Source organism: Passer domesticus, chromosome 7 (genome assembly GCF_036417665.1).
Source record: "Passer domesticus isolate bPasDom1 chromosome 7, bPasDom1.hap1, whole genome shotgun sequence".
Taxonomy (NCBI): Eukaryota; Metazoa; Chordata; class Aves; order Passeriformes; family Passeridae; genus Passer; species Passer domesticus.
The window spans coordinates 9833460-9861315 of record NC_087480.1 but is presented as its reverse complement, the minus strand read 5'-3'; the positions used below and the strand labels follow the sequence as shown (position 1 = coordinate 9861315).

The following is a 27856-nucleotide window of genomic DNA, read 5'->3' as shown; positions in this document are numbered from 1 at the left end:
CCCATCCAAGGCAAGGACACTTTAATGTAAACAAGTCTCCTAAGGTTATAGAAGGGGACTTGCCCAATTCTGCATAAATGCCAACTAGAACAAAGCAAAGCATGATCCAAAGTTAAGCAATGTAAAATTAATAACTAATTATTAATTAAGAACTGATCTTGAAGGGAAAAATATTTTTATTTGACAGTACAATGGGGGAAAAAAAGACATAAAATATTTAGCAGTTCATGCTTTTTTATTCTCTCTTGGGAAAAACCAAAACAAAACCAAAAAATATCCCACCCTAAGCTCAAAGTACTCTGAAATCTAAACTTCTACATCTTGAGCAATAAATTCTATGAAATACACATTTCTGCAAATGTTACAAGAAAACTCACAGAGTTGTATTTACTATCATATACACCATTCTGTTTTAAAGCATAGATTAGAGGAGATGCTGGAAGATGTGGTTATGTCACACTTGGTGAGACATCCTCATGATGGCTGCAGGTGGAAGTCATAGCCTTCATTCCTCCCTAAAAGAAATAATCACAAATATTTGAACAGATGAACACTGTAAGAAAATGGACAGTCCAGAAGGCTCTTACCTCCATGAGCAAGGGTGGTGGTGGTGAGGGAAGGCAGCCATTGCTGCCCTAGCACCCAGGAATACATATTCAAAATCCATTCTCTTATCATATTGACAGGCCCTGTCTGTAATGAGCACCTGAGTGACAGCATTTCAAATTACACGACAGCCAAGTTAGGGCACATGTTTGGCAATGTCACTCTGTTGGCTAGTTCAGGTCAAATATACAAATCTAAGACTCTGTCCCTGCCACTGTGGAGGGCTCTGCTCAGCTGCAGTCAAGGTTTCCTCCCCCCACCAGTACCTGGGGAGTAGTTGGCTTTCACGTGGTTGACAACTGGGTTCTGCAGGGGTGTTACAATGCCTTGGTTGGGTTTCTGGAAGGCCGAAATGAGGTTGTGCACTTTCCGAAAGAGCCTCCGGGGGACCCCAGGCGCTGTCTGCAAAGCCAGAGGGGGACAGGTGAGACCTGTGCTGGCACACAGGCCTTGTCCCCAGAAATGCACACAGCTCCCAGGGCAGGAGCCAGCCATGGATGTGGACGCCCTGATGTGCCAGTTCCAGGGGAGTCAATGAACCACACTGCTCTCTGCTTTCCCCAGGGCACCCCAGCCTTCCTACAATGAGCAGTTCCCAGCAGCATGGTGATAGAAAGGTGGAAGAGGCACAAATTCTTAATCACTACAAGAAAAACCCACACTAATTTCCCACACTCACCTACCACACTAATTAGGCAGACTTACAAGTGACCCTTTGCTATTTCTGACTCACTTATTGCAGCCAGTGATTTAACATCCTTACCAATAACTTTCTAGCCTGTATCAGGAAGATAGTTTCATCCTAGAAACACCAGTGAGAAAATCTAGAGAGTAACCTGGGCTCACCACAGACAGGGAGTCCTCACACCACTAAATTCCAGCAAGGACACAGCCTCTTTGCAAACCCTTCTTGGAGCATTCAATGCTGGCTTATGTGTTCATTCCTGTCCACTTCTTGCACAAAGACAGCAGCCAAATGTTACCTATTTATTAAAAGTGAGAGTCTGTCTGTATATTAGCAACTTTTCAAACAGTATTAAATGAAATTATGTGTGCTTTTAATAAAAAATCCAATGTTTGTGTTAAATTCTTCAGGGCATAATAACTCCTCCTCACCAAAGTCAAAGGAGGACAAGCATGGGTCCTGCCAGCATAGTCCCACTCAAGGGACACTGCTCTCACCCAGCAGCTGTGAGTTAAATCCAGCCTCCCTGGCACCAGCTGGAGTCTTCACACTGGCCGGGATTTCACCAGCACTGTTTTAAATTCCCTGCCTCATCCTTGAAAGGTGGGTGTGACCTGAGCTTGCTCGGACTAACCAGCCACAGGGAAGGAAGCAGAAACAGGAAAAGACCAGCTGCCTCTGGAGTCTGTTTTGGCCTTGCAGGCACACTCTGTGAGGATCAGTTGGACCTAGGCTGCTGCATCTAACAGCTGAAGCCAGCATGGTCTTAGCACCATTTACTTAATGGTTTCTGTTCTTTAAGGGAAGAGTTGGTATCACGGATCTGTAGCTAGGACCTTCTCCTGCAGAGGATGTATGGCAAAGCCTGGGCCTTCAGCACACCTAGGGCGTGAAATTCAGGTAAGGTTTGCCTAAAATACAGCCAGGGAAAGCCCAAAAGCCACACATAGAGTGCCAGTGGAGGTAAAGACCAGACATTGTAGCAGGTCTATATACCACCAGAAAAACCTCACTGCAGAAGCTGCTGTCATCTGGGGCTAAAGGAGGCTGCAGCCTCAGTCAGGGAATTACCCTCCACAGGTGGGGGTCCCTGGAGTCCTGGAATCCTCCCACAGATGCCATTGCTTACCCTGGCATGATGGGTGCACTGTCACCCTCACCCTGTCCTGAAAAACTTCTGTCTTGGGCACTACAAATCCTAACCCTTACATCAACCTCCTGATGTCTTATAGAAAGAATTACTGGGCACTGTTCCCAAGGGTCACATGGATAATTATCCACTCCACAGTAATGTCAGTCATATCCACCCCCTGATCTCTTCAGAGTAACCCCAAGAATCAGTTTTGTGTTCCAAAATCATTTCTAATACAGTAATGGCCAAGGAATTATGCCTGTCTAGAAATTATATAATATTTGAAGTAAATGTTCATTAACATACAAACAGAAAGCTAATTATGAATTAATACACAGAGTACATCCAAAGCAAAAAGAATCATAAAATAGATGGAGATTAACATCCCAATTTCGTCAACCTAAATGTTGTCTGCATTACAAGTAATGTTTTTCTGCAACCAAATTACCAGTCCCTTGTCAGATAGGCAAAAATATATTTCATATCAGGTTTTGGCTATATTTTGCATTAATGATGAATTAATCTGGATTAATGAATTAAACCACTGTACATTGAAAATTATTTATTTAGTATTCTGACAGTGATGGTACATAGGATAGAAGGAAACAGATTGTGCTTGTCAAATTATAAAACCACAATATTTTTGCCATTTTAAATGATGCAAAATGATGCACTATTGCATTATTCAACAGCTGAAACGAAACAGGGAATTAATTTATGAGTTCTAGACTGTCAGAAGTGGCACCAAGACATCTTACTGATGGATGCACTCTAGATCGATTACCATCAATGAAAATCAGACTAGGCAGAAACATGAATAATTTGAAAATATTTCATTAAATCTATAATCTATATCAAACAGGATGTAGAAATTTTCAGAAGGGAAAGAAGAAGTACACACCTCAGCACTCCAGGATCCAGTTTCTGTCTGGGACACTCTGTAGGTATAAACATAACCCTGATGCCTGTGGGAAAAAAAGGAAAAAAAACAACCAGGTATTTATTATTCATTTCTCCTGATAGTTTTCACAAGAACTACACTGTTAGGTGAAAGTTAGCTCATCTGCTAACTCTCCTTAAAAATAAATTCACCTCTAAAGGCTCTAGTAGCTGAAAAACCCACTGGCTAGATGCAGTGTTAAACCTACTGGGTTTTTTTGGGATGAGAGGGATTGGTCTGACCTGGATCTAGTTTAGCACTATTCAGTTATTCTAGGTTAAATGGCGTTGCTTTTATTTCTTCCTCAGCATTTTTATTACATTTTTTCAGTGACATCCTTTCACTGACACACACCAGAAATACTTTGCCTGCAAAAAGAGAAGGTGTATTATTGCCAGGTAGCATTACTGTTCTGTGACTCATTTAAATGCAGATATTAACAGAAGCAAAGTCATTACTGTAATTTATTTGGAAAGCCATACCCACAAAAAGGAGTTAAATCAATTACTCTTTGCTTTGCCCATACGTTCCCAACTTTCAAATACTGATAAAAGAGACATACGAGTCTGGAATCTTCCTCCTTTGAAAATCAGAGTCTTTGGGGAATAAGGAGCCATAGACTAATAACACAAGGCACAACTCATGCCAAAGTCACTCTAGCTTCTCTCATGAACCTAACTCAGTGAATGATTTTCATGGTAGATTGCTACATTAATATCCAAAAATTTAACTCAGAATCAATTAATAGACGCTCCATGGGTATAACATTCATTTACATGGTATCAGATAAGAAAGACTGTGCTGAGTTCAAGCAGCATTTGGACTGTGCTCTCAGGCACATGAAGTGATTCTTGGGGTGTCCTGTGCTGTGCCAGGAGCTGGACTCAGTGATCCTGCTGGGTCCCTTCTAACTCAGCATATTCTGTGATTCTATGCTTCTATTTCACACTACATAGATTTACATGAATACACAGCAGGATTTTAAGGACATTCCCTATTTGACCATCAATTCTTATTCTTAAGAAAGCAGAAATATACTGTCTTTCTTTCCACTTATGCATGGCATTACAGCAGTTACTACAAACTATGAGAAACCATCAATGACACAGACATCATATGATTGCAATTACTTATGATCTGTGTCATGGCTCCTGGAAAAATTCCTGTTTAAAAGTCATTACAGCAACCTTTGCAAAGTGGTGGCTGGTATAATTTGCCCGAGAAGGAAGTTGTTAAGAGCTGGCACTCTGCTACAACCCAGCAAATTGGGAGCAAAATGCCTGTGGAAATTTGTGAGCCCTGCCCCCAGCACTTGACTCCCACTGTGATTAGACAAAGAGGTGAAGGACACAAAGCCAGTCCCTCCCATCCGGGCTGCTGCAGGGACAAGCTCCCTGTGCACAGCTGAGACACTGCCCTCCTCTCCCAAGTATGGGAATGTGCCTGATACTGCCCCACAATCCCAGCACAGCTTCATCCACCTCTTCATGTCTACCAAGAGAGCCTTTTCCCCAGACTTTCTGTATGCCACCAGACAGACACGGAAAGCAGCTGGCCACGCTCACTTCATAGAAACCCAAGGAGGAAAAGAGCCATCACTGGTTTCCCCACCTTTTTTTCCCCAGCAAACTACAGTCCATCAGGGATTTGGACCTTGGGAAGAGATGTGAACAACCTGCTGCAGGAGGAGGGAAGAATGTGGAACTGCTTTCCTGTCCATGCCATAGCACCATGCTCAGTGGTGTTTGAAGTGACAATTTCAAACAACTTTTATCCCAGTTGGATAAAAGCACATTCCTCTAAGCCACTAGATTATGTATGTTCTTGTTCAGAGAATCCAGTGTCTCCCTTTAGGGCCCTCAGACAGTCAGACCATCTCTTCTTAAAGACTGAGAGGTGTGCCTGTCTCATCAACTTTTTATAACATTATGTTCATGTGAATCTTTTCTTTTAAATCACAAGGAGCTTTGCTGTACCTAAATACGTAGAACACCAGCCAACACATGGTTACTGAAATTAGGATTTTACAGGCCATAATGTACTGGGAAATACCAGAGAGGTCCTGGCGTTTTGTTCCATCTCTTTGAAGTGGGTATTTAACCTTTTCCACAGTGATTTATTTCAAGTCTCAAATCCACCAGTATGATTCTACACACCTAAAACTCATTCTCTTGACTTCTATTTTCAATACTACACTGTGCATAAGGATATGAGCAACCTGGTCTAGTGGGTGGCATCCCTGCCCATGTCAGGGCACGTTGGAACTAGATGATTAGATTAACTAGAGGATGTTTAAAGTCCCTTCCAATCAAAGCCATTTTATGATTCTATGACTCTACTACCCTTGCTTGATTCTTAGTTTTCCCAAAAGAATTTTTTCACAATTGCTTCAGTCCCTTTAAAATCTGATTTTTCCACAAATAGCATGGTTGTCCGGAAAGCCACTACTTGTTGTTTCTTTCATTGTTTTCTCTACACAAGAAATTGCATGAGTTGAAGAGGTTGAGGGGCTGTGGTGCTGCTCTGACTCTGAGCTGTCTGTTGGCTCTCAGCACTATGCCAGAAAGGTTTGCTAAGCAAAATGAATTGAAAAATAGAGGTCAGATAAAATAATATTCGGTATTGAAATATGGTGAGAAACAAGATAGGCAGCTATCCTGCATTTTTCAAAATATTACACTGTAAAGTATTTCAGCTGAGCACAAGGAAAGCACAAAGGATAGTTCAGATTAAAAGCCCATGCAGTTCTGAAAAAGGAACAAGAATTTGAGAAGATGGATGTTTTGAGCACAGTGTGGAGAATGGGAAGAGAATGACATTGTTATCACAGCCTCATGAAGGACAAGTGAGAGCTCTCCACTCTCCCAGCAGATGTTCATGTTTTTCCCAGAGAAGGAAAGACTGAAATGTTTGAGGAATTTTACTGTGCTGAAGTTGAAAAACACAACATTATCATCTGTTATTGGCTCTGAAGCCACCAGAAAAGCAAGACACTGTGTAAATGGGAGATGATGACCTGGACATCCACATCTGCCTCTTCAAAGGCAATGCACAAAGGAAGGAAGGTGCATTTTAAGAGGTTGAACAGCTAGGTCTTCCCATTGAACTACTTTCCATTTGGACCTTGGTCTCCACCAAATGAATCACAGCTCTTCCGATAAGTACGCTCCCAATGAATGTGATCTAATCAAAACTTTCTGTCGTGCAGGAGGTACTTACTTCATTACCACTTCAAAGAGTTTTTTACCTTCAATTTACATGTGATATGATTTTGGGTGAAGTTTACTGCTACACGGGCAAAAGTCTCCCATGGGAAAGGTTTTTATGATTTAATCTATCTCACATGAACTAAGATCAGTGTGGGCTGAAGGAAGATCAAGGTGTTTTTCTTAAAAGAAAAATTAAATACACAAATTAAAATTGAGATTGCAGAGGACATTACCTTCCAAAGAGTAAAGCATGTAACACTGGTAAAAAGCCGGTGAAAAAGTTCATTTACTGAAGCTTAAGTCTCAGGAAATGAGAAATTCTCCAGCTAACCTAAGAGGACAGCTCAATTTTCTACATTTTACTCTCTTCAGGGCAGAAAAAAAAGCTCCTAGAGAGACACAGTGTTCCTATATGTGGTGTGAGCTCAGGGAGCATTCTCAGTGACACTGATGTACCAACACATCTTGGAGGAGGACCAGCTCATGACACCCAAGTAAAGATTGACTGAAGGGCTCCCCAGTTCCTTCACTGGTCCCAAGGACAGACACAGCCTCGCTCACAACAGCAAAGCTCCTCTCTCCTGTCAGTGAAGCTCAGGGGACAAGAACAATCATTAATTAAAATCTTGGTGAATGAGCCTCTATACATTTTTGATCATGGGCAAAAAATACCAAAATGCTGGCGAAGGGAAGCAGAAAAGAGACATTGCTGTAAGGACAATACCAGACAGCGCTTATGAAAGAGTGATCTGGTCACCACTAATGACATTTTTGTGACATCTCAGTTTTTTTTTTTTGTCTCCATAAGGAAGTATATGTTATACCCGCTGGGAACTGCACTAACACAGCCTCTGTTTCAATACTTTCTCTTGAAAAACTTTGTCAAAGGAAAACCTAGAAAAAGTTGCTATTACAGGAACCAGTCCACTTTATATTACAGCCTTTTTTTTTCTTTATAGCCAGATAATTCCTCCCAAAGAGTTACCAAGGCATCGTTCACAGATGACATACTGAAACACCATCTGTCTACCTGTCCTCTCCATTCCTGCTTTTTAGCTGTGATCAGGCCTGTTAAAGCTGCATTTACTTTAACAGGTGAATGATTACAATCTTCTGCACCGTTGAAATAGCCCGAGGACATTACACGCATGCTGCAGATTAAAATTAATGATGACATTTCAGCTGCATGGTATACTTTAAAATCATTTCCAAATACTTTGCATCTCAGTTGGGGAATTTTATGAAACTAATTTTTATTCATTTCTGAGCCCAAAACTGAACACATTAAAAGGGAGAAAGACAGAGAGACAAGTGAGAGTCATGTCAGCAATAAATTACATCAATTTCTACCTCTGGATGTATCTTTCTCTTCAGATGTCATTGTGTTATGTCAATCACCTCTTCTTACCTGGTACATTTACAACCTGACCTTACCTTGGAATTTCACTTTACAACATAGTTTAAGAACGAGACCATGGTGTAGCCTACAAACAGTGGTTCTGAGCATTAGGCTGCCAGAGTCAGTTTCTTATAACTTTGCCACATCTCAGCATTTCAGACTGAAATTTAATTTCTTTAGTTTGCCTCACCCTTATGTAGGGATGGAGAATGCAGAAGGGAACATGTCAGGCAAAACAATGCTTTTCCCATGTTAAAAAAAAGAATCTTCTAATTGTCAAAGGAGGGGGTGCCCAGTTATCAGAGTAAGACATAAAATTTGTTTGAAAGAAGGTACAACTCTTGCACTTTCTGAAAGCAGCAGTGGCTCTCTAGGCTGCAAGAGAAGCACCCTCTAGAGGTGCCAGCAGTTGTAGCATCACCATGTCTGGGCTGCTTATACTGTGGGCACTCAGCCAAGCAGTGTCCATGATCTCAAATGTATGTGTGCTGCCAGGCCTAGATTAGTGAGATAAAAACCAGAAGGTAACTTCGTAATTGGGCATCTTGGACAGGAAGTTTGGGATTAGGTGGAATGGATGTGGAAGGAAAGGGGACCAATATCTATGCAAGCTGGGAAAGGAAAGAGCAATGAACATTGAACCCCTGACAAAAAGACTAAATGAGTAAGGAAGGGGATATACAGAGGTAAAGTATGAGGGGGCTTGGTCTAGGAGCAGCAGAAAACAACCAGGGGCAGTGTTTTGGATGGGTGTTTTGGAAGCCAAAGTTGTATGAAACAAGGAAACAGACCTCAGCAGTGCAAGCAAATCAGCAAGTTGTGCAGACTAACACTGGTAGCCTCAGAATCCCTTCCCATGGCCCTTACACTGGGAGCCCAAAACTAGAGGGTACTGCAGACCTGGGCCTTCTGTGTCACCTTTCTGTTCTGTGAAACAGTTAAACTCTTCATCTCTCAAGCAAAGATAATGCTTGCAAACCACTTAAAGCTATGGAGAGGAGAACCACACTGCTCTGGACAGGAGCCCTGCTGGGGAGCTCCGGGGGGACTCCAGAGCAGGGGTCAATGGCACGGAGCAGATGAGCACGAGAGGTCAGGTTGGAGCCACTTCTGCCCTACCACAGATGTTTGATGTAGGTGCAGATCAGCTCCTGAATGCCCAGAGGCACCAACTTCAGGCAGTTTCCTGGTGGGCAGCCCTGGACAGGGAATGTGGGTGGTTGCATGGGCACAACAGGAGCTACAAAGGAGGGAGATGGCCACCACAAAGTCAAAACTCCTGAATTTAGGGGAATACACACCAGTGCCTTGGAGCCTCCAAGCTTCTCCTCACTCTCTCCTAGAATTTGTATTTTCTGTTTGACAAACAGCCTGATTCCCTTCTTATTTAGGTCTCAGCTAAGTACAGCAACTCAGAAACTATCACCCATCAGCTAACTCAAGCTGAAGAAATAGCATTCACATTGAGATCATGTGCTTTATGTCTGCAAGAGTGAATAAAATGGGTTAAACTGCTGTTTACAACATCTGAAAAGCCCAACAGAGTGACTGTAGCTTAAATCACAGCAGCACTTGCGTGAACACTTCTGTCACTGATTTCTGTCACTGATTCCTTTATCAACACTTCTTGTGGGAAAAATTTACCCTAAATATCGCATGAGTAATACATATTAACTTGCTGTAATGCTATAGCATTATTTAAAGAATGCATTACCTTGATTTTCTCTTCTGAAATTAACAAAAGCTTAAAAGAGAAAGTTAAGTCTTGTGCAATAGCTCTGAATGTATGCAGAGATTTCTGGAAGATTGTCAGTATCTTTACCACTATACTTACACTCCTAACTATCTGAAGAAATGCTGCTGATTTACCTAAAGAGCAAGTATGCAGCCTTTCTGAGCAGGGTCTGTGTCAGTCTGGTACAAGAAGATTCCAGCCAAAAGCAATACCTCAAAGAGGAATTTCCTGAAATTCAGGAATAAAGTAAGAATTTATTCAAATCTGGATGCTAAATAGAATGATATTACCTTATGGCAGGCCAATAACTTAGCCTCCCACTAAGTTTAATCAAATCCATGATTCAGGCTGTCTACCTATCCAAGAAAAGTCACTGGAATATGTGAAGGTCATTAGCCAAGTTATGCTCAGCAAAGACAACACTCACTCTTAGCAGGCACCTAAAATACTCACCTCAGTAAAATTTACCATTGTGCTACAGAAGATTTTTTTCAGTGCTGAAAACAGCATGTGATATTTGCAACAGTGATATTGAATTGAGGGGCTCCTTCTTTTGTTTCAAATTATGTCTTAAATGATGATGATGATGATGATGATTATGTACATGTTATAAAAAATGCAATTATTCTGTCATGTCTATCAAAAAGAATACATAGGAAACAAAGGAAATGCTAAGCTGAAGCTGGCTTGTGATCCTGTATTACACCTTTGTACTGTACAGCTGATGTATCTGTCTCATCAGAAAGTTTCAGCACGTTGCCTTGAACTTGTGCACCGTGGTTACAGTGACAGAAAAAACAGCAAACGTAAAATCTGATAGGACTGCAGCCTATCCCTGTTGCCATTACTGTTGCTTCAAGAGCTCTAAACAGCTTTCAATTCCAGCTTTTGATTATTCTCCACAAATTTAATGCAGCACAGTACACAAACGGCTGGTTTCAAACAAATCATCTGAACATACAGTTTGACAAGCACGTCATGTTTGTCTTACTTACAGCTCTGAAACAACTACTAACATTCTCAGTATTTTCAAGTATGTGAATTTTAAAACCCAAACTACAAATGCTTTATCTTTGCCAATTCAGGCATGAGCTGCTTGTTTCTGCATGCGTGCTCATATATCTGTAAAGGATCATGGGGCTTTTGGCACTCTCAGGCATTTTCTTTATACATTTTTCAGGCAGGGCTGAAGAGGCTGCTCCTCAAAGTCGTCACCATTAGTGTGTCCCGTGTCCCCCATTGACTTCATTAGGAGCTGTGAACACAGAGGATTTCTGAGTGTGCTAAAAATGTCAAACGGGGCATTGAGCAGAGAGGAAACCAGACCAGTAAAGAAAGCTCCCTGGAATAATCAGGCTTGATATTAAAACCCTGGTGTACTGTGTGTAGTGTCTAACTTGTTTATGGGTAAAACGTGTAAGTTTTATAAAGCATATGTATTTCTTCTAGACCAGTTTTCAGAAACAGCAAAAATCTTGCTTTTCAGTGCAACTCTAAAAATTTCCAGGAAAGGATTGGGTACCTTTGTTGACATATTCACAACATCCTTAAAGTAGGTGTTATCAATTCAATAATGATATTCATACAATGAAGACCCGAGAGCATCTGGTATTAAAATCTTTGCCAAAATCTGAAAGCAGCACCTCTGTTTGCAAGAGCCCCGGAGCATACAACTGCAAATCAAAACCTTCCTACTCTTCCATGCATAGTTTAATTGTGGTCTTAAAATATTTTTGAAAGTGGGTCCTTTGTGCTTTGCTGCAGTCACACCAAGAAAATATTCATTGTCTCTTTGAAGGCTTTCAGGCACACCATGTGCACATCCCAGCTTCAGAAAGTGGAAAGTGGCATTCAAGGGAGATAAATCAGTAGCTCAGGAGAAACAAAGAAGAGAGAAAGCAGAGAGTTTTCTAGATGAATGCTCCAACAGGGTTCTGCCTGCTGCAGTTACCCACCTCTATAGGTCAGGTTTTATGCTACTACCTGTCTCTTTTTATGCTTGCCCTGTAAAATCAGCGTCAGTCACAAGGGATTCATGAAGTCTTTGACTCTTCTCCTTTTTAAAGGTCAGGGCTCTGCTTTTTAATTGGAAAAGCAAAAGGTGAATGAGCCTGACCATGAACACTGCAGTCCTCATTGTGTGCCTTAAGAAGCTCAAAGCCTGCCAAAATATGTCAAGGCTTTTTGGAGGTGCTCAAGGGGGAGGTGGTGGTGATCGTGGCATTACAAATTTATGCAGTTTCTTGGGAAAAGGAGACATTGAGCATAAGCATGCAGTGAAATCACAGGGCTTGACAATTACAGTACCTGGAGCTGGAAGTGCAGAGCAGCCACTACTGTGAATTCAAGCAGATGACACCACTGTCACCCAAATATATGCTTAATTGCTCTTTTGATAAATATTTCTTTTCCCCTAATCAGAATTTTGCCTTGTAATTCCCCTGTGATGGAAAAAGAAACCCTAAAAAGGGTTAGAAGCTGTAGGACTTTATGTTTGTTTTGGTTTGTTTTATTTCCCCAGGGAAGTGGAGGGAGAGGGCAAAGAAGACAGACTGAACATGTCTTGATTTTGGAAAACTGGACTACTTTTCTCTTTTTGATTTCTAAGGGCAATATAAACGCTACCAGCAGTATAAAAGATATACACTCCTGGTAGAAATTTCTATTGGAAACATGAAAAATATTTTGTTTAGCTGTGATACTTATTGCAGTATATCTAATGGCTGACCAGCTTTATTTGCCATGCTTCAAAGATCACTTCATTACTTCTCATAAATTCACCTTTTGTCTGATCTTCATATGTCTATATATTCTTATAGTGATCTTCAGCATGGATTCTGAGCCATAATGTAAACTGCTGAATAACTTTGTTATTCCTAATAATTTCCATGATTTATTTAGAATGAAGTATTTTTAAACGCAGAGATATACTTATTCTTTTTTTTTCTTCTTACAGAGTGAAAACAGCAACTGCACACTTCCCTCAGTTTTTACCAGGGCTGCCCTGCACTTGCATGTTTGTCACCTGTTCCATCTCTGCCCAAGATGTTCAGACTGGAATTTGGACAGGTGATGTCCATTGGCTTCTTTGCCAAAGCCAGGCTTAGCATTCTCCACCAAATAGAGATCTGCATCTGTCACACCTTCTTTTCCTGCTCCTCCAGTCTCTCCACTAAAGTGCTCTGCTTTGGCAAACTTTGCCTGTCAAAGCACTTCCCTAGTTTATATCCACATTTCTTCAAACTGTCATTGCTACCTCAGTGTGGGATACTTTCCTGGTATAAAAACTGTCTCCAAGTTACTGTGTGACATGCTCTTTGCCATATCTGCTATTTCTTACACAATTATTTGAATTGACTATTAAGAAGTATTAGAACCAGGGCTTAATTCCACTATTTTTCAGCCACCTTTCTTTCTGTATCAGTTCATACTCATCATAACATTTTCATTTAAATTTTATCTGGATTTATCCAAGATGCTGTTTCAAATTTCCTTTATAGAATAAGCATTAAAGATCTATGTTCTGAGCCTGCAGAACACTCACCATTAATTTTTGGCTTTTTGCTTTTACCCTTTTGTTTTTCATACATACGTTTCAATGCAACATACCATGGAAACATGTATGACCCATAATTTTAGAAGCAATTTGGTCTGTTTGTTACTGAATTATCTTTTCCTCCAAAGACTGCAGAGCTTCACAGCTAGAAAAGCTTTAATTTCTTTCTATTTTCATTTTCTATATTTTATTTCATTAATGAAATTTCTTTCAAAGGGCATAAATTACTATCAATATACAGAAAATCTCAGCTGATAGTGTACAACTGAAAGACCTTGTCAAGTACCTACATCCTGATGTAGACTGATGGTGGACTAATTCTAGTATTCTCTGTCTTATTCAGCATTGCAACACTCTTCCTGACCCTTTCTCTAATGCCTTAGTGTTCCACCTGCACTGAATGACTTCTGAGTGTAAGGGTGGTATATCCCCATTTCCTCTGATAGTTATATTAAAGAGATTCTGCTTTTATTGCCTATTCCCATCACAGGAATCATAGCACTCCTTACCTCTTGCTATGTCCATTCCATTTTCATTTAACTCAAGGTGCTTATTATTTCCCATTTTTCAGCTCACTGTTAAGGTATTTGTTAGCAGGAGCACCTAACTTGGTTCACCTGATTTCATGAGAGAAGAAAAAATACATTCTCTGCCACAGGGACTTTCCCTGAGAAGAGTGTTGTGTATTTCTGGATCGTCTGTAACCTTCTTGCATGTTTTCATTTTCTGGTCTATAACAGGAGGATAACAATGCTCACCCAGAGCTTACTTAAATACTGTGTCAAAAATGTATTCAAGGGATTTGGGGAAAACCTGACTTAGGACCCTTCTTCCCCTTGTGGTTTTTTTTTGCCAGGTACCCGAGTTCCTTATGTAAGCTGATTTCATGCTGGACCTAAAGGGTTTTCTCTAGCGTTCCTTCTCCTACTGAAGTACGGCATAAGTGTCATCTTTGTTCTTCTGATGCAACAGTACAGTGTCACCAGGACTTCCAAGAATTTTGCCAGCAGTAGGGTAATTAAGTTTCCTCATTAAAATGAGGTCCTATGAATATAAACTCCCCCAGCTCTCCCAGGGGAACCTTTACTCTCTCTCTGACAGATCATGCCATCAGATCTCTCCCTTTTCACCCTATCTGATGAAACATTATCACCTAGTTTGTTACCATCACAATTTCATGTGCATTACACGCAGTTTGCTCCAAGCCTCGTGGCTGTGGGACAAGCCACAAGCTTGTGGGACTGAGAGCATCCTGAACAAAGGCACGTTGTGGATGGCAGCACTCGGTGTTACCTTTCCCAATGACAGGGTCACTGGGGATGCTGCTGAGCACACCATGGGCACACCAGGGAAGCAGAAGAACACAGGCAGAAAGCAAGTGTTATCCAGTGTAAAAAGGCAATACACACCATCCTGAGCCAAGTCACCTGGCATTTCTCCATGGCACCTTGCTTATCCTCACCATGTGCCTGCCTGCTTTCTCTTCGTGGTTTTTTGTCTGTGGGAAGCGTGGGCTCTGCAAGGCAAAACCTGCTCCTCTTTGCTTTGCAAGGGACCCCACACCACTTATTGCACCCCTTTATCTTAAGGTGAAGGAGCCCAAAGTCTCACTCACGTAAGCACATGGTAACACTAGAACATATTTTGTTGTGGGGATACCCCGTATTGTGGGGGGGACTGTCGGCAATCAGCTGAGCAGCCCTGTCAGCCCCGCTGCCCCAGCCTGGGGCCAGCCCAGCTCTCCCGGCCCGCTGCCCCGGCCAGCCCCAGCCAGCCCCGCTGCCCCGGCCCCGCTGCACCGGCCCCGCTGCCCCGGCCCCGCTGCCCCGGCCCCGCTGCCCCGGCCAGGCCCAGCCGGCCCCGCTCTCCCGGCCCCGCTCTCCCGGCCCCGCTGCCCCGGCCCGCACTCACAGCACGCAGAGGCAGTAGACCCCCGGGATGCTCTCGCTGTCCCGCAGCAGGTAGCTGCCGTCCGTGCCCGCCGCCAGCAGCAGCTTCTCCCCAGCCTCTCGGGTGATGGCCCCGTGGTACACGGGCACTGTGTCCATGCCAGGGCCTGTCCCGCTGCCGCCGCTCTCCCGTGCCTGGCGCTTCCCCCTGTGCCTCAGCCGTGGGCTCCCTCAGCCTCCCGTCTGGGTGGCAGATGTAAACAGGATGTGTTCACACCTCTGAAGTGAGACAGCACTGAGGGAAGAGTGAGGAACGAACACAGAATTTTTGTGAGGTTTTTTTTTTTTTTTCCTATGCCCCTTTCTGTCTTTCTTTTACGTAAGCTATAACATCCTCGCACCCTCACAGCCCTCCTGCAGAGGTGTCATTGCACATCCACTCTGGCCATGTGGCTGCTGCTCAGCAGGACTGGCCTGGTGAGGCACACGATGGCCAGGGGCCACTGGCTGGGACAGGGCGGGCAGGACCAGGGCTCTGCTGTCAGCAGCTGTGCCAGGCACGTCCCTCTGCTGCTGTTAACCAAAGGCGATTATTACTCCAAGGAGGGAATTTATTTTTCTTTAACCTCTAGTTTTTAAAATCCCCAGGGATGAGACTAGAGGAGGTCAGCTGACCTCAGTGTCACTGTCCCAGCAGAGCACACGCCTCAGGCTGCGGGTGCAAGCACAGCCCCTGCTCCACACCAGCTGCTCCAGTGCCCCACACACCAGCCCCAGCTCATTCACCTCACCAGGGGCTGTTCTCAAAGCCTTTGCTGCTGTTTAATCACGGCTAATGTCGGGGTGGTCATTACTCTTACTTGGAGGCAGGCAACAGCCTTGGCACACAAAAGGCTCACATCTTCCTGGATGCCAATGCTGCCTTCATGTGGGGCATGAGCTGGCATCCAAAATCCCGAGCCATGTCTGAAAGAGCCATTTCTCTTCACCTGCTGTGGCTGAAGACAGTTCCTCAGTGTACTTGTCAGCTGAATGCTCCCACATGCACAGCTGTTTGCAAACAAACTGTCAATGTGCCCCACAGATATTTCCACCCATGGAAAAAGTGAGCATGTTTCCCTGTAGTTATGGCCACCATGGGGCTGCAGCAAGCTCAGGGCTAAATTCATCCCTGGCATGAGGCTGCCACCCTCTCTCCAAGATCCACCTTCCCACACCTGTGTGCGTGAGCAAGAAGTCAGTAAAATATAGCATAAGTATGGGTTGTGGTTATGATTGATTGCTTTTAAATTGAGTTTACTAGCAGGACAGGACAGAATTAAATAATTTCATCCAGCTGCTCACAGATGCTGTGTCCTTGTTGAAGCTAAGGATAGGTGAAAAAATAGCTTTTTAAGATACACACAGTTCAGGAACAGAAATGAAATTTAAAAATAGCAAAAATAATGGCTGCTCTTTTTAACTCAATCAATCAAAGGGTTTTTTCTCAACCATTTCACAGTGCATGTCTTTACTTTTTGATCTTCAATATAGTTTTTCCTTGGAAATATTTTTTTCAAGCTTTAGTTTTTCCTTTTGAGGGATGGGCATTTCTGATGTGAGAGTCACAGGGTACCTCATGCATGGGCCACTGCACAAAGTCACTGGTGGCAAAGCTGCAGTGTTTGGAGACCAAGAGCCTCTTTCCCCACAGGGAGAGCCTGGCAAGTGACTGCCTCCGTGGCTGGCACTGAGAGGCTGAGAAAGCTGCAGAAACCCCTGCTGAAGAGAGACCAAAAACTCCCACCACTGAGTTTATGGCCTTTCTATCTCATTATGCAGGTATTCATTACCCCCTTTACGTGAACCTGGGGACTCAGGCATCCTGGTTGGTTTTTAAACCAGTTGTTAAAGTATTTGCACATAAAGTAGTTGCTGCCTACTGCAAATCTGATTAATGTGGACGGCAACAAGCTGTAAAGCTGCTGCCTATTTCTTCTCATTTTCCAAACTACCTGTGCTCTTGGGGATTTCATCCAACTTTCCCATTTCTTAACCTATTCTCAATATTAATAGCTGATTTCAGAAAAAGTATGTGTGTAATTAGCTGGAGAGGAAAACCAGCCAGAATCATTTAATTCTGCAGATTTCATTGTCTCATCAGATTTCAACTAAAGAAAATCATAAAACTTTTCACTGTGAGATCCTGTCCTAATGTGGAGTCACCACCTCACCCAGCCAACCTGCATTCTCCAGCACTTGGATGAAGAAGCATCTATTACTGTAAAACAGCTGTAAACACACAACTTTGCTAGTCTGGTTAAGAAATCTATAAAGTCCAGCTGCTGAATCTCAACCCCAGGCTTCCATACAAATCCCTTTACTGCCCCACTGACTAGGGGAATTGCAGCCTTTAAGAAATCATGGAAATGCCGTGTTTGGGAACAAGGGACAGTAACACTGAGGCACCTGCCAGGGACTGAAATGGTTCATGCCTTAAACATTGTTATGAAGGGGTTTTGCCCATTATAGCAAAAACTGTATAAAGAAGCCACAAGCACAGAAGCCCACCCCTCCCAGAAGATACCTGACTGGAGCTTTGGACCCTGAGTTAAGACACGTAGGTAAGATAAAGGGGACACTATTGGTCAGTAATCTCAGGCTGAGAGAGAAGAATGCATCCACAAGAAATCCAAGCCCAGCAGCTGTGCTGAGAATCACCTCTGGCCGTGTTTGGGGTGGGGGAGACCACAGCCCACAGAGGCCAGGTTTACACAGACCCTCCCACAACTGAGGGTGGGGGAAGGAGGTTTTTTGTGCGTGGCATAACCTCTGGTCAGAGGCACTGAACATCCATCCTCCCTTACACAAATAGGCCCAGCTGTGAAATCCCCAACCCCACAGGCCACATGCATGGGACATCCACGTGGGAGGCAGCTGAGGGGGTGTCATAATCCATCAAACACCTCCCAAAGTGCTCCCCAGACTCATTCCTGAGCCTTTGCACCACAGCATTGCAGGTGACATCAAGTGATGTGGCAGACCCAGAGTCTGTTGCAAGACATCACCAAACTGCCCCCCACCCTGGGGGGAGGTACCTGGGCATTCCCACCAGGCCTGAGCATATATTATTCCATTGGATACTCTGCTTTTCAGGGGATCCTCACCACCAAGAAGGCCACCTGGAGAGGATCAACAGAACATCATTGGGATCCATGGAGTCTTTGGATCATGGAGTCTTTGGATATTGTCTTTATTCTGTCTCTGTCACTGTCTTTCTCTCGTTCCCTCCCCCTCTTCTCTATTTCTTTTCTTCCTTTCACTCTCCCTCTCTCTCTCTCTCTCTCTCATATTTACTATTTAAAATCAATACTGTTGACTTTGGCATATGGTCTCATTTGCACCTTAATTCAGGCAGAGGCTTTTCTAATAACTGTAAAACCAGACCATAACAGCACCAAGCAGGATAAACTAAACCAAAGGATATAGCGGCTTCTTGGGCTGAAAGAAGATAAATCATGACATGCTAACACAGCTCTGTACCACACTAGTGAGGCTGGAGGAATGCCCCCAAACAAGCCATCTTCACTGCAGTTTGGCATCCAGTCAGACTCACACTGACTGCTCCAGGTTTCATCCATTTATTCTTGTGGATCTAAAGCATTGATTGCCATCCTATTTCACACTGCTGCATCTGTGCCATGGGGCTGAGAATGCAAAATAGAGCAGCAGGTTGGGAGCATAGGGAAATGAGAGAGAATTGAGACTCAAAGGGATGCTGCTCCTGTTGGGATTATGACCCCATCACCTTCCACAGAAAATGGTGATTTCTTTAAGCACCCAAGCACTGCCCTGTAAGACACTGCACACTTGTTTTGTTTGGAGAGTATTCAGAGTATTTTGGACACCACTGTTTTGTGCCTTTCCTAAATCAGTCCAGCTAGCAATCCCTGCAATATGCTATAAAAAATTTATCTAAAAAATACATGAAGGAAAGGAAGTAGTTATAAGTGTTCTGAAGTATTTGGTCATGAAAAACAGGCTCAGGCAGATAGGACTGCTTAGACCTCTTGGGTCATCAAGTCTACTTCTCTGCTATCTTAGCCAAACACATCATGTAATACCCTTCAGAAACTCATTTAAGTCCATCTTAAAAGTAGCTTGGGATTTGTTGTTGTTTCCACTGCTCTCACTGGAAAGCAATTGCAGAACATTGCTGTTCTGTTGTTTGGAAACCTGCTTCCAGTTCCTATCCTAAATTTATTCATGGCCAATTTATGCTCATTTGTTCTTGTGCCAATGTTGTCCTTCAGTTTAAATAGATGTTTTCTCTTCCTAGAGCTTATGCCCATGTGGTATTTATAGAGGCCTCCCTCAGCATTCATTTTGCCAAATTCCTCTGCACTGCAGGCTCTCCTTTCCATGGTCACCCTAATCATCTTTTTCCATAGTTTCCAAAAACTGAAGCAAATAATTTGTGAATACTGTGCACCGTCCTGGCTGATTTCTAACACTTCCCTCATACACCATTACAGGTGTTTCATTACCCTGGTGAAAATAGCCAAATTTGTATGGCCTGTGCATTCCCTTCCTCAGTAGTTTCTTACCTATGAGCATGCAGGTATAGTATAAACCTGATTAACAAAACCCAGATGCATGAACTGGCACTCAAATCCTTCTGAATTTTGTCTAATTTATCCTACTCTCAAGGTCACTCAGCTCTTCCTAAATGAGAGTGTTATTTGTCTTTGCAGTGACAGTGCCTGCCTCCCGTATGCCACTGGTAACTTCCATTAGCACACACTTATTTTTTATGGGATCATCATTAATTAAAAATGTTAAATATTACTAGGCCCAAGACTGATGTTTGAGAAGCCTCACTACTTTCTCTCAGTACTGATCTCCTCCTACCCTCACATTCTTACTCACTTTTTCATTTCTGTCTTTATCTCCCCTTTTTAGGTAATAATTTCCCACATGGCGCTGTACCAAATGCTGTACTTAAGTTTAGATAATTAGCTGTAAGCACTTCCTTTGTCTAGAAAAATCAATTATGATGATATTTCAGGTGCCGGAACTTGTAGAAGTACCTGAGAAGTGGCAGAAGGGAGAAAGAAAATGAAATTACCTGAAGTTTTTTTAACACCTTTTGAAAGATTTAGGCTGATTTTCATTTTCAAAGGAGCTGCTTCATTCATCCCTAGCAATGACATTTTCATACATTGTTGAATTTTATAACAATTCTGAATATTATAACACTAATGCAAGAGCATCATTAAAATTCTTGGTTATTGTTATTTGACTGAAAATAAGAATGACCTTCAAGACCTTTATGAAATTAATGCTACTGCAGAACTGTTATAGAAAGGCCTTGTATAAAGGGCTATAAAGCAAGACAAAAAGGAAAATATCTGCATTGGTAGTTTTGCTGATACAACAGTGTTACCACAAATGCCATCCCTGTAGAAATACAGGAAAAATGCACCTTCAAAACCGGGAGCTTTTGTAAAGTTTTTGACAAAATATCTAATTGGTAAAATGACACATTAAAACACAGCTAAGTTTAAATATGATTTTCACTATTTCATGTCACTTTCATTTTTAGTATAATCTGAAAAAATATTCAAAACAGTACAGAATAGTATCTGCAGAGAGATATTCGCTATTCACATAAGAAAATAATGCTGAGATTTAGAAAAACATTGGTTATTTTAGAGTATCTCCAGAGTCACCATTATCATGTTTCCTTTTTGAGCTGAAATGAAAGAGGTTGAGAAAAGCAGGCTACAATTAGGAAATGTGTAATTAGCTGGGCATCAATGCAGAAGGAGAATACAAAGAACTTGTGGCTTAAAATTCACAGATAAGCATGTATTTATACAGCCTCCATGTTAGTCATCATATTCTATGTGTGCTGCTTGAGAAAAAGGGGGCAGAAATGGATGCTTGTTATAATAAATAGAGTTTGGATATAGGCGTGGATTCCAGCTTTATATTCTGGAACACACACATTGTTCATATTGAGAAAGGCCAACCTGTGTTTGGCCTAAAGAAAAGGAGGGGGCCTCTTGTTCTCTTACAATGCCCCAAAAGGATGGTGATGGAAGGTGAGGGTCAGTCTCTTTTCCCAGGTAACAAGTGACAGGATGAGAGGAATGGCCTCAAGCTGCACCAGGGGAGAACTAAATTAGATATTAGGAAAACTTTTTTACATGGAAAGGATGGCCAAGCATTGGAACAGACTGCCCAGGGAAATGGTGGAGTCACCATCCCTGGAAGTGTTAAAAAAATGTGTGGACATGGCACTTGAGGACACAATTTAATGGTGAGCACGGTAGTTATGGGAGTGGTCGCAGATCCAGGCTTTTGCCCCTTTAAATTAAATTTGTAGCCTAGGGAAAAACCTCATTACCTCAGAATATTCAGTACTCAAGTGCACATTAGCTACTGTAAGAATTTCCCTATGGTGCTGAGAACTTGAAAAAATGAACTTTCTCATCACCTGGAATTAGGTGTTTGGTGCCATTGGTCAGAACTCATTGTGGAGAAGAACTGAGAATGCAAAAGGTTATGGACCTTTATGAATGAAACTCATCAACATTTGTCTTCTGAGCACAGGTAAATGCCCACAATACCATAAATGACGACATTTCACTGAACTTTAACAATATTATTTCCTCTGCATAGCCTCACTGCTTACCTGCGCAGTTGTTTTGAATGCTTTGTGAGTGAGATAACACTAAAATTGAAAGCTACATAATATAGGTGAAATTCATATTAAAAGTCATCTGTGTTTTAACGCGGTTTCTTTTGCCAGTTAATATTTCTTATATCTTCTTTCTGCAGAAGCAATGCAAGAGCGGGCTATTTTGCAGGTGTATGTGCATTGCCAAGCAGAGATGCTGTTTGTGATAATATCAGCATAAGAAAATCTACTCAGAGAAACTTGAACCTTTTTAGTTTTTGCTATTACTCTTTCAACAACTCTTTCCCGTAAAATTCAGCAATGCGCGGGCAGTCATCAGCATTAGGCATCCAGCTGCTTTGAAGCCCAGAACCTCCATGTCTTTATGATTTAGCTGAACTAACTTCAAAGTTGACAGGGCTAAATCACATCAGGGTACTCTCAGGGTGAAGCAAAGGTCCACACAGGAGCTCTGCCTGGATACATTCCTGTGCGAGCAAGTCTGCAGTTGGATATTCAGCTTTAGAAACTAGATCTCCACACCACACACACACAGAAGTTCAAGTTGATTTGCTGACATGGCATCTGAGTTTCTAATTTACCTGAATTACAACAGCACCATGTAATTAGGCATAAATAAGGGCCTTTGTTCTGGAGGGGAGGAAAGTTTTATCAGTTCTGAACCATATGCAATTGCGTGTCTAATCTCTGCCTGCAATTATTTCAAATGCAGATCCAGATGATAGCATTTATATTCATTCTGAGATTCATTGAGTTTGAGGCCAGAAGGGATCATTACACCATCTGGTCTGACCTCCTGGATGCCACAGACCATTACATTTTCCCAATTACCTCTATATCGAGCCCTGTAACATGTGTTTGACTAAAGCATAACTATTTTTGACTAAAGCTTATCTCCCAGTAAGGCACCTAGTCTTGATTTGAGGCCATCAAGAGGAGAGAATCCACCACTTTGTGAGTACTTTGTTCCAATGGCTAAGCACACTCACCATTAAAAATGTAGGTCATGTTTCCAATTTGAATGTGTCTGGCTCCAGACTCCATCCATTGGATCTCATTACACTTTTCAGAGCTAAGTCAAAAAGCTCTTTGACACCCACTATTTTTTCCCCTGTGTAAGTGTTTATTCCCTGCAGTCAAGTCGCCTCTCAAGTATTTTGTTTTGTTTTTTTCTAATAAGCTTTGGTGAACTCTGAAAATTCACAGGGCAAAGCTGTTTTTGCAGTCCTTCTGTGTATTTTTATTTTACCTGATATCTATTTCACCAGTGCCCAGATGTTTCTCTTGGTGCCAGTGATGCACACAAGGAGCAGAGGAGTCTCTGCCGCCCTGGCAGCATGTCCTGACCTGCTTTTCTGTTAGGAACTGCCAGCCTATAATGAAGTGTCTCCTTCCCAGTACCCAGCTGTGAGGTGAGGCAAATGACACTGTGCTGAAGGTTCATAACTGCAGAATTCAGAATGTACCAGTTGATCCCAGCGGGAGCAGTTTATGGTGTAATCCAGGTTTCTTTTATGGTGGTTCTCACCCCATCATCCCATACTATCAATTTGTGGTGATGCACAAACTGCTTCCCCTGAAACCAAACATTGGTCATGGCAAAATAAAAATGTGCTCTGTGCACATTTCTTTGTCCAGCTAGAGTTTCTAATGTTTTGAGATTCCAATCATAAGTCTACCTGTAATAGCACAAAGGGAAAATATATGGATGGGGGGTTAAGATTTTGGCTGTTTATTAACCAAGTTTAAACTAATTGTTTGAACATAGTTCAGTACAGCCTAGCGGGTATTCCATCATTGCACTGAGATTTTTCATTTCATGAGTTGTTTAAAAACTATTGTGGTGATATTCTATTGGTCTCAGCACAGAGAAATACACACACATACTTGCACTGAGTATTTTATGTAGATACCACACTAACTGTGGCCCTCATTGCATGCTTGCTTCACATACCAGGCTGTCACCAAACCAGACACAATCTCAATAAGGGAAAAAAAAAACAAATGTATTCTGGTTATACTAATAGTTCTTGGAAAGTTTTGCCGTAGTATTTTGGGCACAGCTTGCTTTTCTGGCCTACATCATAGACTTCAGCAATAAGAAAAATTATATTTCTGTACAAAAAAACCCAAAACCAAAAAACCCAGAACAGATGTGTTCATGTATACACATACACACACATGCATGTGAAGCTTATTAATTTTAAAATAGCTATGTTTATTAAATTTATTTTCTTTTTTCTGGCAGATCCGGAAAAATGTCCTCACTAAATGTTATCTTTCCTCATTAATGAAAGACTGCAACAGAGTTATTTTGCTTCAGCCCAAGCCAGAAACCTTGCATTGGACTCAATGTCAGGCAATACCATCTGCTCATAACCTACACAGATACTAAGATGACAGTAGTTCCAATCCTGTTCTGACTGAAATCAACAGCAGAGCTGCCCTGCTTGTAATGAGAGCATGAGCCAGTGAAACTTCTCTTGACAGACAACAGGAAACTTGGGGTTTTTTGGAGAGCAGCAATCTTTAGGCAAGGACTACTCAGCATTCGAGCACAGATTAGGAGAACACTGCAGATCTGGTATCCCCAAGCAGGGCAGTGAAAGTCTGTGGGTGGACTAAACCCACGTCCTTTTAATTTCACTATTGATTACAGACTCAAATACATTGAGAGAAAAGAGCAAAAGAAATTGAGCTGGCCAAGACAACAACATTTACGTGCCACAAGAGACTCTTACTCCTTGTATCACTGTCACAGCTCTGTGCATTTAAGGCCATTCCCTGAGGCAGATGAGGCTTTTCCAAAGGTTAGAAGCTAAGCAGATGAAGTCTGGGTGATGCAGAGGATCCACATAACTCTGCGTCACTGCTTTCAGTCTGTACCCTCTGAGATCCAGCATGGCAAGGGCCTGCTGGAATGCATTCCCCTTGGCTGGCATGCCTTGGCAGCCCTGCTGGCTGGGAAGCCTTGTCCCAGGCATGGCTGAGCCCTCCATCAGAGGCAAGGTGAGCCAGAAGGACAAGATAAGGAAGATTTCATGGGTTACAAACCTGTCAGAGCTCAAGAAGTATTTGGAACACACTCTCAAATTCATGGTGTCCCCTGCAAAGCCAGAAATTGGACTCGATGATCTTTGTGAGACCCTTCCAGCCCAGGATATTCTGTGATTTTGTGGTGGCTTACTACTGTATTTAAGATAAATAAAACTGTGTCAGGCACAAAGACACACAGTGTTCAAGGCTGAAAGGGAAGCCTCACCTTTGCCTCCTGTGATGTGTCTCTTGGCCTGTGGGTAAAAAAATTTGAAATGGCAAAGGCCAGTAGGGAGCGGAAAAAGCTAAAAGCACTAAAAATATCATCCTCCTCCGTGTCAAAAGGGAAGTTTCATTTGGAGCTGAAACCTGCTGCTTGACTTGGCATAACATACCCATGAAAGGCTGGTAGCAGGTCTGTGTAGGTGGGTCCCAAGTCCCAGCCTGGGTAGAAACCTCCCCTGAGGCTGCTGCCTCTGCAGGACTGGCTCCTTAAAAGCAACCATAAAGTACTTTGAGTACTTGAGTCATGTTTTATTTGTATGTAGTCATCATGGCTCGCATGGGGATGGTTCTAATACCCTGATGGTGTTTGGGGACAGCATTTTCATCCTGACCTCCCTGCCTGGGTGAGACCTCATTCCCCTCTCCCTGGGACCTTAAATCTGCAGGTACTTACAGGCATTTTGCTGAGGGAACTGTCACCTAAAATACCACTGAAATCCCTCACTTCTAGATGTACAAGAAAATGTGTATGGAAAAATGAGAGACTAGATTGGTTAGATACATTTTTTTTTGCCCGGTGCTTATCACAAATCCCCTCACAGCAAAAACATTAGCTGTGTCGGAACAATTTGCACTCAGGCTTTCCAACCTGTAGTTCAAAAAATGTAAACATCAGCCCATTAAGATTTAATTGCTTTTTATATTCTCCGTGGAAGCTTTTACTATGAACTATTCATAAGCACATTCAGGGTTGTCAAAAAAAAACCCAAAACATCAGGGCTTTGCATTCAGAGGAATGAATGTACTCAGGAACAACTTAAGTTAGCAGGTTGCAGTAACCCTGCCCTGAGAGAGCCTCCAGCCCTCCAGGGAGACCCCAGCCCGCTGGTCTGGGGCAATCCAGTGGCAGTGGGACACTTGGGGACCTCACTGGTGCCAGGAGAGCAAAGGCACATCATTCTGTGCTGCTAAATGTAGGTGTTTGACTTCAATTTCCTTCTCTTGTTTGGCAGGCAGAAATCTCTGACCTGAATTCTTTTCCTACCTTAGAGAGCTTCTCACCAAATATGAAGGGGTTTTCCCCCACCCAGATATTGCATTGCAAACTTTAAAGTAAAATACAATTCTGATTTTAGTTTCATTTAATTAGTTTTTTACATAAATATTTCATTAAATATTTTCCTTCTTGTGTTGTTGAAACACTTTCTTTACTATTCTTCCTGCAATATTTTCACCTAAAATTTCTGAGAGACAATAGAATAAATCTGGCAGACTTTAGGGCATTCTATTTTCATAACTTTTCCAAAATTTCCTTTGTTTTTTCAAAAATTTCAGCAAACTTAAGTTCTATATTCTATGATAACATGTACATACTTTAACTGAAAAACTACTGAATGAAATAAATACTGAGTGAAAAAATGGAAAAACTAATAAATGGCAAGAAATTAGTGAATTCTACACATGCTACATTTCATAGAAAGAGGGGACAGTCACTGAAAAAAAAATATTCTTTTTCCTTTACTAAGCCATGTCTTGACTACACACCAGTGGAAATGTTTCTCTTAACTCCCAGATATTTGAAGTCAGATAATTTCATGGAGTATCACAGATTTAACCCATTCCTTTCTTATCAGTTTTACCCCCTGTAACAAGCCTCATCTTTCATTTGTAAGGATATATAAATGACCCCCCAACTAGTAACAGTATAACCACAAGTTTGAAACCCCCTCCAATTCAGCATCTGGAACACATTCTTCTGCCTTAATTTTCAAGAAGAAAGAACCAAGGCTTTATAACAAGTCCCCATATTCCTAATCAGTCACAAAAAGTTAAAAGTTTATGCAGATATGGTTATGTGCTTTCTTTACATGTGTTACAATGTCATACTTCACTTCCAATGGCAAATCTAGGTAGGGACAAAGTATTTATAGCAACACCATTAAAAAAATCATAATCCATTTGTTCTACACAGTTGGTGCTCTATTAATGCAATATATTTGCTGTTGCCTTGATTAGGGGAAATCTAATAATATGAAACTAGATCACTAATTTTTGACCTCCTACTTCTCAGTTTCCTTCAAGGGGTAAAGAACTGTTTTACTGAAACCTTTTTGAATTATATTCATTGAAAATTATACGCAAGTAAAACTCGTTCAGCAGATTATTTCTTCATAGAGAAAGTGAGAAAGTGTGAAATTACCTAAGCCTAGAGCAGCATTGGGAACAATGCAATGAGTCTTTAGCACTGCAATCCCACTCACCTGCTAGTAGAGATCACCATTTCTCCAGAAAATAGCCCCCACTAGTCTATAATGTGCATCTATCTTTTTATCACCCACAGGCAAGATTTGTTTCCTTCCCTTCGGCGCATTTTCCCTGGTAGTGCAGACTGCTTTTCCTCTGTCCCTCTTCCCCACACTGAACATTACCTCCCACACCGCTGTGCTCTCCTCAGCTTCAAAGGAACAGAAACCTCCCAACAGCTGTAAGAAATAAAGTCAGTCCTCCAATAAAGCTCCTGGTCCATCTGAACTGGTGGCAACGCTGCATTTTGTCACTGTGTTCATGTTCCCTGGGGCTCCCCCATGACAGGCCACATGTTCCACTGTGGGAGAGGCAGTCAGGCTGGGCAGAGGCAGGACAGGGGGGGCAGAGCTCAGGAACCATTGTTTTCTCTAGTTCTCCCTATTAAAAAAAAAAAAAAATTATTGTTCCTCTCCAAGCTCTGTCTAAGCACAACCAGCAATGAAAGGCTGACT

At 42.2% G+C, this 27856-nt stretch overlaps 1 protein-coding gene and 1 long non-coding RNA gene across 5 annotated transcripts; one reads left to right on the top strand and one right to left on the bottom strand.

Annotated features, from left to right (window-relative positions):
• Positions 1-4: 4 nt before the first annotated feature.
• Positions 5-27740, bottom strand: SH2D1A (SH2 domain containing 1A). 2 transcript variants are annotated; one of them, XM_064426807.1, is made up of 5 exons: positions 27527-27740; positions 15174-15446; positions 3325-3388; positions 873-1008; positions 5-515 (listed from the first exon to the last, which is right to left on the bottom strand). In XM_064426807.1, the coding sequence occupies exons 2-5, from the start codon at positions 15308-15310 to the stop codon at positions 475-477; spliced, it is 378 nt and encodes a 125-aa protein (XP_064282877.1). In that variant the 5' UTR covers positions 15311-15446; positions 27527-27740; the 3' UTR covers positions 5-474. The 2 variants fall into 2 exon arrangements, with proteins under 2 accessions (XP_064282877.1, XP_064282878.1); XM_064426808.1 differs by lacking the exon at positions 27527-27740 and adding an exon at positions 15553-15612.
• LOC135304438 (uncharacterized) lies at positions 15342-24814 on the top strand. 3 transcript variants are annotated; one of them, XR_010365828.1, is made up of 5 exons: positions 15342-15481; positions 16845-16972; positions 17295-17754; positions 21643-23248; positions 24085-24814. It is a non-coding gene; the product is annotated as an uncharacterized LOC135304438 (long non-coding RNA). The 3 variants fall into 3 exon arrangements; XR_010365826.1 differs by having other exon boundaries at positions 16845-17754; XR_010365827.1 differs by having other exon boundaries at positions 15343-15481; positions 16845-17754; positions 23105-23248.
• Positions 27741-27856: the final 116 nt, after the last annotated feature.

What these genes read in the sequence shown, in the direction of transcription:
- SH2D1A (XM_064426807.1), bottom strand. Translation starts at nt 15,310, where the DNA reads ATGGACACAGTGCCCGTGTACCACGGGGCCATCACCCGAGAGGCTGGG. An exon ending in CTGGATCCTGGAGTGCTGAG is followed by an intron (nt 1,009 to 3,324) that starts GTGTGTACTTCT and finishes CTGGCTTTGCAG; the next exon opens with ACAGCGCCTGGGGTCCCCCG. An exon ending in GAAAGCCAACTACTCCCCAG is followed by an intron (nt 516 to 872) that starts GTACTGGTGGGG and finishes TATTTCTTTTAG; the next exon opens with GGAGGAATGAAGGCTATGAC.